Consider the following 14,598-nt stretch of genomic DNA (forward strand, 5'->3'; position numbering starts at 1 on the left):
TAACCCTTGATAATCTCGAAGATGGGAGAAAACTAGGTTGCTCAACATAATCTCGTGAGTCTACATTGATATTGTTCAAATTTTCAGCATCATCAGCATTGAATACATCTTAAACCCCATGCCCAGCATCATCCCAATTAACAGCTTTAACCCCATGTCTAGCATCATCCCAATTAACATCTTCAACACCATGTCCAACATCATCCCTATTAACATCTTCATAACCATTTACATCCAAAGCATCATCGTGATTAACTTTGTCTTTCAACAATGTTTGACTATCGTTTCCTAAGCGTGTCACAGGAGAATTCTCTGCAACCACTTCCTTATGCCTAAAACCAGAATTAGGTTGTGTCTGTGGTAGTAATCTATCCACAAAATCAACACACAATACGCTTCTGGACTCTATCCGAGAGCATTCGAATAGAAAACACTCGACATCTGTATCATTACGTATCTCCGATGGAAGTGCCGATAGAACTGAGTGTTTATACTTGTACTTCAGCACAACTGACTTCTCAACCGTACTAACGTTGAACTTGCTGTATAGGGAACTTACCAGTTGGTTGAATGTGCAATCTGGTTCCACACGTATTACCGACCCACATTCTTCAGTCACTTATTTATATACTTTCGCATCAACATCATATTGCCACTGACCTCTATACATGACAACAACAAAGACAAGTTTTCGAGCTTTCATTCTTATAACATACATTAAAACGATTGCTAAATTAAAAAAAAAAAATATCGATTTTACTAAGGTATATCGGTTTCTAAATGTCGGTTGTGAAAGGTCATATTGGTTAATATATATCAGTTAACATAAGACTTCAACCGATAACATGATACTAAAGGATGTCAGTACATACACATCATTTCGAAACCAATAATGAAACCGATATATCATTTTCATGATGCTTCTGTGTTTAAACCTATATCGGTTGAAGTATATCATGACATAAATTATCGATATATGTCCAAACTAGCGAAATGCATAATTTTTCACTCATAACTTTGGAAAAGAAGATAAATTATCCTGAACTCACCCAAACTACTCAGACTCGTTGACCAACGCTCTTCTCGAAGATTGAAAAATAATTAAATACCTAGATCGAGAGTAACCGATTGATGTGCGAAAGCAACGATGCTTAAGGAATAACAACAATGGGCACGAATAAGACGATTGATGAAGAAACAGCAACAGTCAGACGGAAATAAAGAAAAATGAGCATGAGAGATTGACGATGACCAAGTGAGAATGTGAGTGAGAGAAGAAAAGATCATAAGACATTATCGTATAGCAAGGTTATTAAAAGTGGGGGCATTTTTGTCCGATAAAAGTTCAAAAGTCATAGTTTTGCAAAGATTTTCAAAGTATCATATTTTTACAAATTTTAGTACTGGGAGTCCTATTTTTCCAAATTTCCCCTCTTGTATAGTGTAATTCAGTCAATATTAATTAATAAATTGATGACTTAGCAAATGAATCCCAAATTAACTTACCAATAATTCTACAAATGTCTTTCTTTTCTATGAGAAAAAAAAAAGTTGTAAAAAAAATTAAACAAAAATTTCTATTAACAAAATTTAAAGTTTACACAACTTATTTTAAACACATCTAAAATTTTATTTAAACTTAATTTATTTTATTTAAAATATTGTCTAAAAACATTAAAAATTAAATTATAAAAAAATATTTATAATTTTTTTATTTTGTTACATGTGAGTTACTGCTCTAATATATATATATATATATATATGCATAAATTTGAAATTATAAATTTAAAGAAAAATATTTATAGATAAACTTTACAAGTAAATATTTAATTTTGTGAAGGAAAATAGATGAAATGGAATGAATATTTTTTCTTAACAGAAAAAAGAAAATTGATGAGAAATATTTAAATATGACATTAATTATAAGAAAATTAAATAAGTCTATATTTATTCTGATTACCACAGTATATAATTAATTTATTTTAATAAAAAAATATAAAATATTATGTTAAAAGATTATGTAATATTTAAACATCTTATAAATTGTATGAATCATATATATTTCATTAATAAGAATGAGTAATATAATATTTTTCTAATTTTCATTAACAGATATGATAGAAATAAAATGTAGAGGAATAAAAAGAATATTTCTAAAATACATAGACGTGATTTCAAATTTTATTTAACACGAAGGAAAATAGTAATTTACTCAAATTAAAACATAAACTCTCTCATAACTGGTAAGGATATAAAGAATTATAAGATCATAAAAAATTAATCTATTAATAGTCCACGTGAATCTAAATCATAATATATCTTGGGTTAATTATTTATTTAATGACAATTTAAGGGATAGAATGCAATTCTCCAAATTTTGAGGTATATTAATAATTTAATGACAATTTGACGATACAATTAATCAATTATTCTTCCAAAAACTTATTTTGTTTTATTTATTTGAACTGATCATCATCAGCTATATTGCACAGAAACAAAAATGAAAAACGTTTTCGATAGGAAACGGAAACGTGGAAACAGACATTTTTTTGAAAAAATAGACATAAATAAGGTCCGAAACGAGAATAAGAAATATTTCCAAAACGAGGAAACGACACCCATGAGGTGTTTCCATGTAACATAGCTCATCAGTATCAAATGTTATTTTATTTAAATAGAGTTGGATTTGAAACTTATTTTATTATTTTCCAATTGGGGTCGGGAGGAGATGGTATTTACCATCTTTGCCCCTCCCCAATACACTATATAGATATATATATATACATATAATTTATCTGTTAAACATAAAATATATAAAAAATAATTTATATTCTATTAGTTAAGTAAATAAATCATTGTCGTAAATTTTAAAATACTTTTTTAGTTTACTTAAGAAATAAATTTTTATTTCTTAAGTATTTTGACTGACGAGGCATCCTAGTCATCTGATTGGGATAATCATTCAGCAATTTGGAGTAGATCACCTTTAGGTCAACAATGAGTCAGCAACCTCATCAGGGTTGTGCTTGAATGTTATATATATTTCAATATTTGACCCATTACAAATTTTTGGAAGAGATTTGAAAATTACAGATTTCAAATGGTAAGCAAGTGATAAGAATTAAATGAATTCGTATATATTTATATGTAATACATATATATGTGAGAAATGTTTAAGCATATATTTTTTGTTTTATTTTTCACATTTTTTTACATTAGAATGATTAATTTTCAAATATTTTATATATAATTATCAAAATATGTTATTTCAATTTAATTTTAAGTGATATCATTTAAAATCTCTTCATTAAAAAACGTAACCTAACATAATGTAGGCCAAGTAAATTCAACCCTTCCCTCATGTGCTTTGGACTTCTTTAAAGTGGCAACATGCCTTTCAATATTGGCATTGAAGCTTGGTTATTTTAATTTAATTTTATTCAGAGAGACCCATCTCTTGCATGTACTTCACTTTTCTTTCTTTCTTTCTTTCTTTCTTTTTTTTTTCTGGATTAGGTTTGTGATTAAGGTTTTTCTTAGTATGGGTTTATTTTTGTTGGCTTCTTTCTGTTACTGGTAGGCATAAAAAAGATCTAAGTATATATTTGTCAAAAACCTGTGGTTTTTAGAAGAGAAGATCAACTTATTTTTGGACTTCTAACACCATTTTCTATTGAACTTTTGGCTTGAAAGCTTTTTAAAAAATCAACTTTTTACATCAATAAATCAAATACTCTGAAAAACTTTTTATAAATTGACTCCAGTATTATAAGCCATGCCAAACAAACTCTAAATCAACACATCACCTTAATTATAAATAAATCTCCACTTATACAAGGAAATGCCTATTCTTTTTCCCTTTCTCTGTACCCTCTCATCCACTAGATTTCCTTTGGTTCTGTACATAATTTATCCCCTCAACCAAAGGGTACTCTCATTGACTTTGCTACTTTAAGTCTTCCAACTTTAAAGTTGACTAATAAACTTCAAAATCCTATTATTATACTTCTCATTTCTCCACAACAGTATACAGTCTCTCCCAACAACAATTTCTTAAACCAAAAAGTATAAATCTTAGATTAACAAAACAAAAGGAGATCAAACTGTCTAAATTAAACCACTCCTTTTCTTTACTTTACACAATTAATTAACAGTTGTTAGCTCCAGCGGCCGGCAAATTGATCTCTGCTTATTAGAGACAATTGAGCTGCTCCCATTCCCACAAAGGCTCTTCTTCAGTAACCATCCCAAAATTGGCATCTGGGAATTCAAGATGATCGTCTTCTGACTTTGAACTCTCCGGCGAGCTCGTTTTCTCCGCTGTTTGAGCCGCTTGGGAAGAATTAAGCAGTGTTTTAGCTCCATTATTGCCATGAACCTGCTGCTGGCTGCAACTTGTTTCGCTGGCCTCTGCCCCTAATGGGCGTCTATCGAATGCTCGAAAGCTTCCCGATACAACATAAACCCTGCACAAACTGATCTCATGTCTCAACTGCATCCACGAAAAAATGGCCAATTAAACCGTCAGAATTTTGACTTGAAGGTCACGAGTTCACTAAGTTTATGTAAAAATATATATATTAATGTTTAGGGTTTGAAGTATGAACCCTTGGGTCGGTGGGTCCAAATGGGGAGGTGGATTGAGGTTCAATGGCTCTATACTCGTGCATCTTCCACTTGGTTTTGCGGCTGCTGGGAGCTTTGCCTTTGTAAAACACCATCGTCTTCTTGAGCCCAATCACTCGGTTATCAACCGAGTAAACGTAATCCGGAGAACCGGTGGCCTTCCAGTAGCCGGAAGCGGTTGTTCGGCTAGGCCTGCCGCCGCGAGCTTCCCTCTCTTGCCTTGGGCTGAAGAAAAACCACTGTTCAGTGTCTCCTCGGCACAGCTCCCCAGAAAGCTCTGAAACAATGGAAAAAAAAGGGAATTAGCCCAATTAATTTTAATGTGTAAAGAAAGGAAGAGAAATATGAAACGTATATATCAGACTTGGAAGGTTCCATGGGTCGAGCTCATAAACATTGAGAGTGGGGATGACAAGGTTGAAGTCGGGTCTGTTTTCTTCAAGCTTGTTCCGAAGATAGAAAGAAACAAGCTCTTCTTCAGTTGGATAGAAGCGGAAGCCTGGTGGCTTTGGCTCCATTTGTTGTTGTCTTTCCTTCTTTGTTGGCCTGCTTTATTTGATGCTGTTTATGTCCGATATATGGTTCTAGCCAGAGCTTTGAATACATGAAATCTATATATAGATGAGGTGCTAATTAAATCTGATTGTGTTGCTCTGAGAGAGAGAGAGAGAGCAGAGTCACCGAGTGAAAGGAGAAAAAGATGGAGTTTTGAGAGTGCTTGAAAACTTCCACGCGTTTGTGAAGAAGATAGGGAGTGTTAGCCCAATAATCTTTAACGTAACTCAGTTTTGAAATGGTCAGCCCACTCTTATTCTCTGTATTGCCAACTCAGGGTAATTCACTTACACCCTAGTGGCCAACAGCTCCGATTTCATAGTCTAACCCTACCATCCGTACGAGGCTAGCTCTTTGCTTTTTAGAATAATAATGATTATTAAGTTGAAAATCCAAAGCCTTGCTCCTTTGTCCGAGTGTTGGATAAATGATAAAAATTAATTTTTCATTTTCATTCTTTTCTTTCCTAATCGTCTTGCTTCCACCAAATTCTAGCACTCGTAATCGCCTTTCTCGCGTCACCTCACTTTACGTTAACCTAGATACAACGACAATTAACTAGAGATGAGGTGAGGTAAAATAGCATAAAAAAGATGATTTCGTGTGCTAAAATTTGTTAAAAACGACATCAATAGAAATGGAAGAAAGAGGAGATGGGAGGTTGCATGGACATTTTTATCATTTTAACTTCTCTCACTAAACTTCTAATTCTACGTGAGCCTCTCAGACAAAGTAACATTAATTAAATGTTTAAAATGCCATTTTGATCCACCATTTTAGTTCAACTTTTCAGCCTATTTATCAGTATTTTTTTGGAAAACAAAGGAGCACAGTTTAAGGGACCCGATGATTGTTTTTTTTTGTTCTTTTAAGTGAATAAATTTAGTAGAATTTTTCAATGTTATTACTGTACATGTTCTTGTTCGTATATCCGCGAAAAGTTATTTATATATTTTAAGTTATTATTTAGCGAGAATTCTTGGTAAATTGTAATCTTTCATATATGTGTTAATTCGTTAATGTCAACTAATTACTTGTTAATTATTTTTTCCCTATTGTACTGCTACAATTAAAGGCTTTTTTTATTTTTTTATTTTGTGGAGTTTTAAAACTCGTATGATTGATTCAAGAATAGTCTTTAGCAATGGTTATTGTCATGTCAGCTGTGCGTAATTATTATTACCACTCACCTTAATTGGACAATTAATTAATCTTCAAATAATAATTGGTGCTTTAATTAATTAACCACTTTGAAATTTGAAATGGTCAAGTAGTTGAAAAGAAAGATGGCTGTGCATGGCTACGGTTCCTTGGTAAATTTATAACAAATAAAAGTAATTTATTTGACATTAATTAATTATGAGTTAGCTGACGATAAACCATATAATTAATTTATTCACAATTTAAATTTCAAACCGCATGCATTTGACAAATTAAGCCAAGCATGCTAGCTAGACAGCTTCCCCGCTTAAAATAAACCAACTTAACGTACGATTGATTGCCCTTTGACTACTTCTATTCTATTCTGTTTATGCTTAATTAATTCTGCAATCACAGAAGCATCCGTAAGTGCGACGGGCAAGGCATAATTATGCATGTTAGTGCGCCACCGGGTATAATTATATGCGTTAGTGCGCCATGCATACATACTTAAATCAGTGTTTTAAATTTTACAAATATATCATTATCACAAAATTAATTCCACATAAAATATGAGCTAATTATGGTTACAAAATCTCGAAATTGATAGGATAAAGTATAATATTACACTGAGTATATTAATTAGAAATTAATATTATATTATTATATGGGTATGGTCAATAGAAGTCAAGCAAGTTTCTCGTATTGGGGGGAATAGGAATACTCTAAGCCTCAAGACCCCGCAAGTCCACGTCAGGGACCCCAATCCAAACCCATCGGCTATTCTAATGGCCTGTTTGGTTGTGTTATTGTATGAAGTAAAAAATACTTTTATAGGTTTAAACGTATTCTTCTTTCTGTGAATATTAAGATTATTTTCCCAGTGAAGAAATAGAATGACTTTAGGGTCTCCGTTTTTCAAATTAATTAAAATTGTTATCATTTATAACAATATTTTTCATAAAAAAGAATTCATTCTCGCCAAAACAAAAACTTAAAAGGTGGGGCAAACACGGCTTAGGTGTAACCTTCAAGCGCCAGCTGTCCGCGGAAACAGGGAAAAGCTTAATCCGCGTGGACATGTCTCTTAGCTACAAAACAAACATTTTAATTTGAAATATAAGGTATAGGGTGACGTCATCATCCATCCTAATTAAAGATGCCCTGTGGATGACCCAGTCTCGATGGTAAAATATTTAGCCATAAGAGTATGGTGAATTTTTTAATATTTAATAATATTTTTTAATTTTAATATTAAAATGGTCAAATAAATTATTATATTTCAAGATTTAAAGAGTTTGAATATCCGACTATGTGAGGCTATTTTAATTGGAGATAAAATTAATGTTGATAGTAAAATTAAAACGATTTTAAAGAATATTAATGAAATATTTGTCACTAATGTGAGCCTAAATTTAAAAGTATAATTACTTATTTAGCACTTTTTAAATAACAATAATCAAATTAATTTTTGTAACATATTTAGTCCTTTCTAAAATTGAGCGGGTCAAATTGACCTTAAAACCAAAATATGGTAACTTATTTAATAATTTGCCTTTTAATATTAATATTTATTTAAATCAATCACTATATGCCACGTAGTTGTAGTGTTAGCAAGGTCCAAGAATATATGATGCCTACTGGTCTACGTAACATACATTTGGGTCATCTCAATGGTTTATCTAAATAATATTATCTTTATTATTTGAAGTAATAAATTACTAAACTTGAAGATGAACAACACGCACTCTTAAAAAAATTAATTTCCCAAACTAATTGCTGGTGTCGAGTAAGATGATAATTAATATGCGTTGGCCTTTTGTAACCCTAGAGAAAGAAAGAAAAAGATGCTCCATGGGGACGAGTTCTTTGATGCATAATTAAATTAAGAATTTATCAAATTTTTATTAGTGTTATGGCGTAGTCAAAAGTCTATGATAAAAAAAAAATTTAAAAATCTAAAATAATTTTTTAGAATAAAAAGACATAATTTTTTCTTAATCGAGGGGGCCTCATACAACACACAAATTAAATAATTTCAATATTCGAAAATTGCTATGAGAGTCATGCAAGAAGGAGAGAAATTATTCTTAAGAAATTATAATTCTAATAAAATCTCGAAATATCAAGATATATATTATTCATAAGAATTTTAATTTTAAAAAATTTAAAAAAGGTTCATGCACCTCTATAAATAAACAGGCACTCATTCTCGAAAATGTAATATGCGTTTGATACTGGTGTTAACACGTTTGGTCTTCAATTCTTCGGTATCTAACATAAGTATCGGAGTGTTTGTCTGATAACTTCCTATGATTTTTGATTATTCTTTTTCTTACCTACTCTAATAATTAAGTGACTTAACCACAATGTTTATAATTATTAAATTTATTGTTGTTTTGAGAGTAAGAATCAGCAGCAATAATGGGTTAATTAAAGATGTGAGTAAGGATGCGTTAAGATCAGAGTAAGTTTCTACAAATTATGGGTTAATGTTTTTGTACACTAGCTAAGAGTCTAGCCTAGCTAGGTAGTTTTTGGACCAAGGTTGTTTATGTTTGTCTTTATGAAACGTTGATTTTAAGAATATATATATATATATATATAGGAAGTATCTTGAAATTGAATTATAAGGTGACATTATAAAAGAAAATTGATATCATCATTATGTATTCAAAACCAAGACTATTCTTATATAACAATCATCATTATGTATTCAAAACCAAGACTATTCTTACATGTTATAAATATATATATGTGTGCGCGCGCGCGCGCGGGGGAGGAAAAGAGAATTGAAATCATAAGAGTATTGTATTGGATAGGGGTGCTCGTGGTGCGATTTGGCCGGTCTAAATCATTTTCAGCACGTCAAATCGTTAATTCAGTTTTTCAATCAAATCAGACCGCAGTCTGGTTTGAGTTCAGCCAAATCGCACCAAACCAAACCGCAAATGAGGTCTGGTTTGGTGCGGTTTACCGCGGTTTGAAATGCTACTTAAAATTACTAAAAAAGATATTTAAAAATTGGTAAATAAAAACACAAATATTGGTAAATAAAAATAATTAAATGTAAATAAATAGGAGTAAAAAATAAATACAAAATAGTATAAAAAATAAATAGGATGGGTTGCCAATTATTAGATTTTTATAATAATAATTTTTTTTATTAAACCGAACCGCAAACTGTCTAAACCGCAAATTGCCAACCACCAAAAAAAAAAAAATTGATCAATTCAATTTGACCGATTTTTATTATACACCGATTTTTTTTAACACCCATAGTATTGGACAAGCAGTTGAATTTATTTGAGGTTAGCAAAAGGGGATTGGGTTGGGTTCATTAATCTTGTGGGAAAAAATTGAACCAATTCTCCTAAATCCTCACTCACCCTGAGGACAAGGAAACTGGGGTAGCGACATTTTAATAATTACAAGGTATCTTAATAAAAAAATAACTTTTATTTATAATATCTTTCTCCCTCATAAAAAATACTTAGTTAGATACACTTTGGGAAGACTTTATTCTTTAATTCCTCTACCTAATTTTAGTTAAAAGAGAAAAAAAATCCATAAATTTCTAACTCATTAAAAAGTGCAGAAACTTTTAATGTTCAAACTGAACTGTTGTTACAAAATAATTTTAATGTTTATTTTCATTGTAATAGGAAGTATATAACAATTAGTTTACAATTATCTCCCTACTTAATAGCAAAGTAGAATTCACAATTTAACAACTCATAATATAGTTCAACTACAACTAACTATTCCTAATTATATGGCTGACTTATTCAACTGAAACTAATTCAAATAAATAAATAAATTAATATATATATATATATATTTGGATTGTATCAACTCCTTCCTCCTTGAAAACACCCTTGTCCTCAAGGTTCTATATTCAATTATGGTGACCATAGAACTTCAGGACTTCCAACATAAATGCCCGTTTCCTCGTTTGCCTCACTATAATTCAAGCAAGCTTGAATCATGAATAGCCTTTTGCAATGATGTTTAGGACTAAATTTTTCATTATACTTGAAGCATAATTATTTCTTCCTTATGTCTTCTATAGTTAATTTCTTGATTGACAATGTTGTCGGACCATTTTGAACTTCATCACTCGTGGACAGAACTTTGGATGAGGTAAGATCACAAGCTTCATATAATCGGGCCAACCCAATAGTCGAAGACAAGATAGTTGGTTTATTAGCCTGAACATTTATGCGAATGGACTCTTTGAGGTCTCCCAAAAAGAAACTAATTTGTTGGATTTGATCCATTAGTCCTGCTTTAGTTAATAATTTCTCAAATTTATCCTGATAGTCTTGTATTGAACCAGTTTGTGTAATCGAGTTAATTCAACAAAGAAATCCATATATTGATTTGGACCATACCTTGAGTTTAGCCCATCTCCAAACTTTTCCAGTGTGACTGTGCCCAATTCTTGCTATAACAATTGATACATAGATGAGTATCTCAATCTGGATAGAATGATGCCATAACAACTCAATATCAAGTATAGGAATCTCATGTAGTTGGAAGAATTGTTTTGCCTTGAACAGCCAGACGGTAGGATCGCTTTTCCCATCATAGCAAGAGAAATCGATCTTTACAGTTTTTGAAACAAATGAACTAGTACTCCTTCCTTTTTCAGCATTTCGTCAAGCACGTGGTGTGTTGTTTGATGCACTAGGATGGCCAGTAGCATCTCGGGCATGGTTGGCAATTTCTTCAACTTGACTGCTAAGTTTTCAAGTATCTCTATTAGCTTATGTAAGAGCTCTCCATGCCCAACAACTGTTTAGATGGTCTTCTCTAAGTTTTTCACCTTTTGCTCCATAGCCAAGCTTTGATACCACTTTGGTATATTCGTGGAGACAGTATTCTTTCATCTACCAACTTTGAGTTAAGAAAAGGAAAAAAAAAAACATATATATTCAGCTCATTAAAGGGAATAAAAATCTTCAATGTTCAAACTAAACTATTGTTACAAAATAATTCTGATGTTTATTTTCATTGCAACACGAAATATATAACAGCTAGTTTACAACTACCTCCCTACTAAATAGTAAAGCAGAATCCACAACTTAACAACCCATAACATAGTTCAACCACAACTAATTATTCCTAAATGCATAGCTGACTTATTCAACTGAGACTAATTTAAAAAGGGAAATAAATTAATTAATTAAAATATATTTTTTGGGAGGGATTGTATCATGCCTCATATTATTAGAATTACGGTACCTTATGTAACAATTTTGAATGTGACTAATTCTTATTATTTTACTTTATTTTTGTGTTTAATCAAATCTGTACCTTTTAAGAATTTTACCTCAACTAAATTATATATATATAGTTAAATCACTCATGCATCAATATTTTCATTAAAAGTTTTGTTTAGGCATTACCCTTTACACAAAACTTCATTTGAGTGAGTGAGAGATGCAAGATGTAAACATGATCAATAGATTCAATACAAGGGACATATATATATATATATATTACATGTCAAGAGCTACAAGTCTTTTACTCCAAACAAGACATATTTAACTTAGTATACCTTCAAACCAATACTACAATAAACGAGATCTATATATCATATATATATAGCTGGAACTCAGCAAATTCTACGCACACAAAGCCACAATCTATATATATATATATAGATATATATAAGGGCAAGACCCATGAATGATCCGCCTTCTCTCTCCTTGCTCAACACACAAACTTCACCAAAACCCAGAGCAAAAAGAGTTTTTAATTAAAAACTTAAAAAACCATATTTATATAGTACAAGACAGTTTAAGGTATTCCTATGATGGGGAAGAAAGGAAAATAGTAGCTAGAAGGAGCCAGTCCCCACTCTGGTGGCAGAGGCAGATCCACAGTCTTCGACGAACCGAAATTTCCATTGTCATTCTGGGATGAAGGCGGCAAAGAAGCGTAGAACTTGAGAGGCTTGGAGATGGTGTAAGATTCAGATTCATCTGGGACTTTAACTGTTCTAGCCACCGTGTCCTTTCTTGAGGTGTAGAGCTGCCTTGGGCCACCCATGATCTTGGCAAGGCAATTGACAGAAGAAGAAGTAGATGATGGAGTTGAAGTGTCTGAGGGAAGCTCCATTTCAAAAGTCCCGTCTTTTCCGGTGGTTGCCACGGCCAACTTCTTCACTTGGCTGCACTTTACCACCACTTTAATGCCTGAAAAAGTAAAAGTAAGAAATGCAAGTCCATTAGTGAATATGACTACTGGGTTGATGGAACTAAGTAATCTACTCAAGACCTCTCTACATATGGGATATGGGATAGTAATTAAGGAGGAGATGGCCGGGGAGGAGACAAACCAGAGAGATCGAGGTGGCGATTATGGCAGTCAAGGCAGGAGATAGAGCCCTTGAGTAGATGGCAAGTTGAGAACTCAACCCTTGAAAGAAGCAGAGCAAAGAGGAGGAGAAGCAGAACATGATGATGATGATGATGATGATGGTGATGAGAAGATGCCATTGCCATGGAAAAAGATTAAGGACACAGTGGGGGGTTGTGAGAAGAGAAGATGTTGAAGCCAACATATAAATAATATATTAGATGACGATCGAGTACACTGGTAACGTGACTGTGCTAAATGTAAGGCCCCATGCCTCAGTTTGGTGGTTGGTATCAGTAAAGAAGTGTATATCCACAACCATTTAAGATAGTGTGAAGATTTTCAAAATAATTTTTTATTAATATTGAATAAAACCCCTGTAAAGAAAGATTAATAAAAAAATAATCGCGTTATTAATTGCAATTTTCTAATCTACAAAGAAAATGGCATCGCGGACATAATCTTCATACAATTATATATGTTTTATCAGACCATAATATAACACTGATGTGTGTGTGTGTGTGTTTATAAATTAAGCTCCCTTTAAAGAAAGTACTATACCATCAGAGGACAATTAATGTTGTACGCTCACAGACGATATATATATATATACATATATGTAATGTCTGTAGGTAGACATGCATGCTAGTAGGCAGTAGCTTTAGTTCAAATGAGAATGGTAGGTGATGGTATCCTTTGTGCTATAACTAACCAGGCAAGAGGGAAGTGAAGGTCAGGCATCTTAATTAAATTCGAGGGGAGAGTGATCATGAAGCTGCAGGTGAATGGCAGAAATTAAGTCGTGCATGTTGTACAGTAGAAAATATTTAATATTGTAAATATTCCGTCTCTCAAGGCAATCGCATATATATACGCACATTGTCACCTAATTAAATACATATATGGCACTAGCTAGCTAGATGACCTTTTCATAAATTTAAAAAATAAAAATGGACTTTATCTTCACCTCCAGCCACATATTCACAATTTTTAATTAATTATATAATTGATAACTTGTTATGTATCACGAATTACATGAAATATTTTCCGTATGCAGCACATATTGTGTGCATTTTAGAAAGCATACATGCAAATCATCAATTCATAATTATGGTGGTTGGCCTCCTTTCCTGCCTCTATACGTCACATTTATTGAACATTGTTGGAAGCTGGCTTCCTTTGGTTGTTCCTTGTGAAGCTATCTGCTTTCTAATCTCCTTCAAACTTTGCTGACCTCACATCATCTCAAACAGCCCTGCTATGTTGCCCACTGGCGGGCAACATAGTAGGTGCCTGCGAGTGAGGGAGGCGTGGGCCCCATACACGTGTGTGCGTGTGTGTTGCGTCATTGTGGAGTCACGAAGAGAGTACTCTTTTCTCTACTTATTTTGAGTTAAAGAGATAAAAGTCGTAAATTTTTATCTCATTAAAATGAGCATAAACATTTAATGTACAAACTAAATTATTGTTGCAAAAATAATTCTAATATTTATTTTCATTGTAATAGGAAATATATAATAGTTAGCTTACAAGTACTTCCTTACTAAGTAGCAAAGCAAAATTCACAATTTAACAATTTATAACAGAGTTCAACCACAACTAATTATTTCTAAATACATGATTGACTTATTCAATTGAGACTAATTCAGAAAGAGAAACAAATAAATTAATATATATATATATATTGGATTGTATCAACTCCCCCTTCCTTAAAAACTTTAGGACTTCCATCAGAAATGACCATTTCCTCGTCTACCTCACTATCATTCAAGCAAGCTTAAATCATGAATAATCGTTTACAATAATATTCGAGACCAAATTTTTCATTACATTTGAAGCATAAGCCTTTCTTCCGTCTATCATTTATTTCTTCTATAGTTAATTTCTTGATTGATGATGTTGTCCAGCCAT

At 32.2% G+C, this 14,598-nt stretch overlaps 2 protein-coding genes across 2 annotated transcripts; both read right to left on the reverse strand.

Moving 5' to 3' along the window:
* Positions 1-3,972: 3,972 nt before the first annotated feature.
* On the reverse strand, positions 3,973-5,361 carry LOC127796608 (NAC domain-containing protein 90-like). The gene is made up of 3 exons (XM_052328844.1): positions 4,991-5,361; positions 4,608-4,903; positions 3,973-4,492 (listed from the first exon to the last, which is right to left on the reverse strand). The coding sequence occupies exons 1-3, from the start codon at positions 5,142-5,144 to the stop codon at positions 4,193-4,195; spliced, it is 750 nt and encodes a 249-aa protein (XP_052184804.1). The 5' UTR covers positions 5,145-5,361; the 3' UTR covers positions 3,973-4,192.
* Positions 5,362-11,789: 6,428 nt separating this feature from the next.
* On the reverse strand, positions 11,790-12,876 carry LOC127796542 (uncharacterized). The gene is made up of 2 exons (XM_052328718.1): positions 12,668-12,876; positions 11,790-12,524 (listed from the first exon to the last, which is right to left on the reverse strand). Exons 1-2 carry the CDS (start codon positions 12,831-12,833, stop codon positions 12,127-12,129), a joined length of 564 nt encoding a protein of 187 aa, XP_052184678.1. The 5' UTR covers positions 12,834-12,876; the 3' UTR covers positions 11,790-12,126.
* Positions 12,877-14,598: the final 1,722 nt, after the last annotated feature.

The sequence above is a fragment of the Diospyros lotus genome, chromosome 3, assembly GCF_014633365.1.
Source record: "Diospyros lotus cultivar Yz01 chromosome 3, ASM1463336v1, whole genome shotgun sequence".
NCBI lineage: Eukaryota > Viridiplantae > Streptophyta > Magnoliopsida > Ericales > Ebenaceae > Diospyros > Diospyros lotus.

Excerpts from the sequence above, each read along its gene's own strand:
- LOC127796608 (XM_052328844.1), bottom strand. The coding sequence starts at position 5,144 with ATGGAGCCAAAGCCACCAGGCTTCCGCTTCTATCCAACTGAAGAAGAG. Across the intron at positions 4,904-4,990 it reads CGACCCATGGAACCTTCCAA|AGCTTTCTGGGGAGCTGTGC; the intron begins GTCTGATATATA and ends CCATTGTTTCAG. Across the intron at positions 4,493-4,607 it reads TTGGACCCACCGACCCAAGG|TTGAGACATGAGATCAGTTT; the intron begins GTTCATACTTCA and ends TCGTGGATGCAG.
- LOC127796542 (XM_052328718.1), bottom strand. The coding sequence starts at position 12,833 with ATGGCAATGGCATCTTCTCATCACCATCATCATCATCATCATCATCAT. Across the intron at positions 12,525-12,667 it reads TCGCCACCTCGATCTCTCTG|GCATTAAAGTGGTGGTAAAG; the intron begins GTTTGTCTCCTC and ends TTACTTTTTCAG.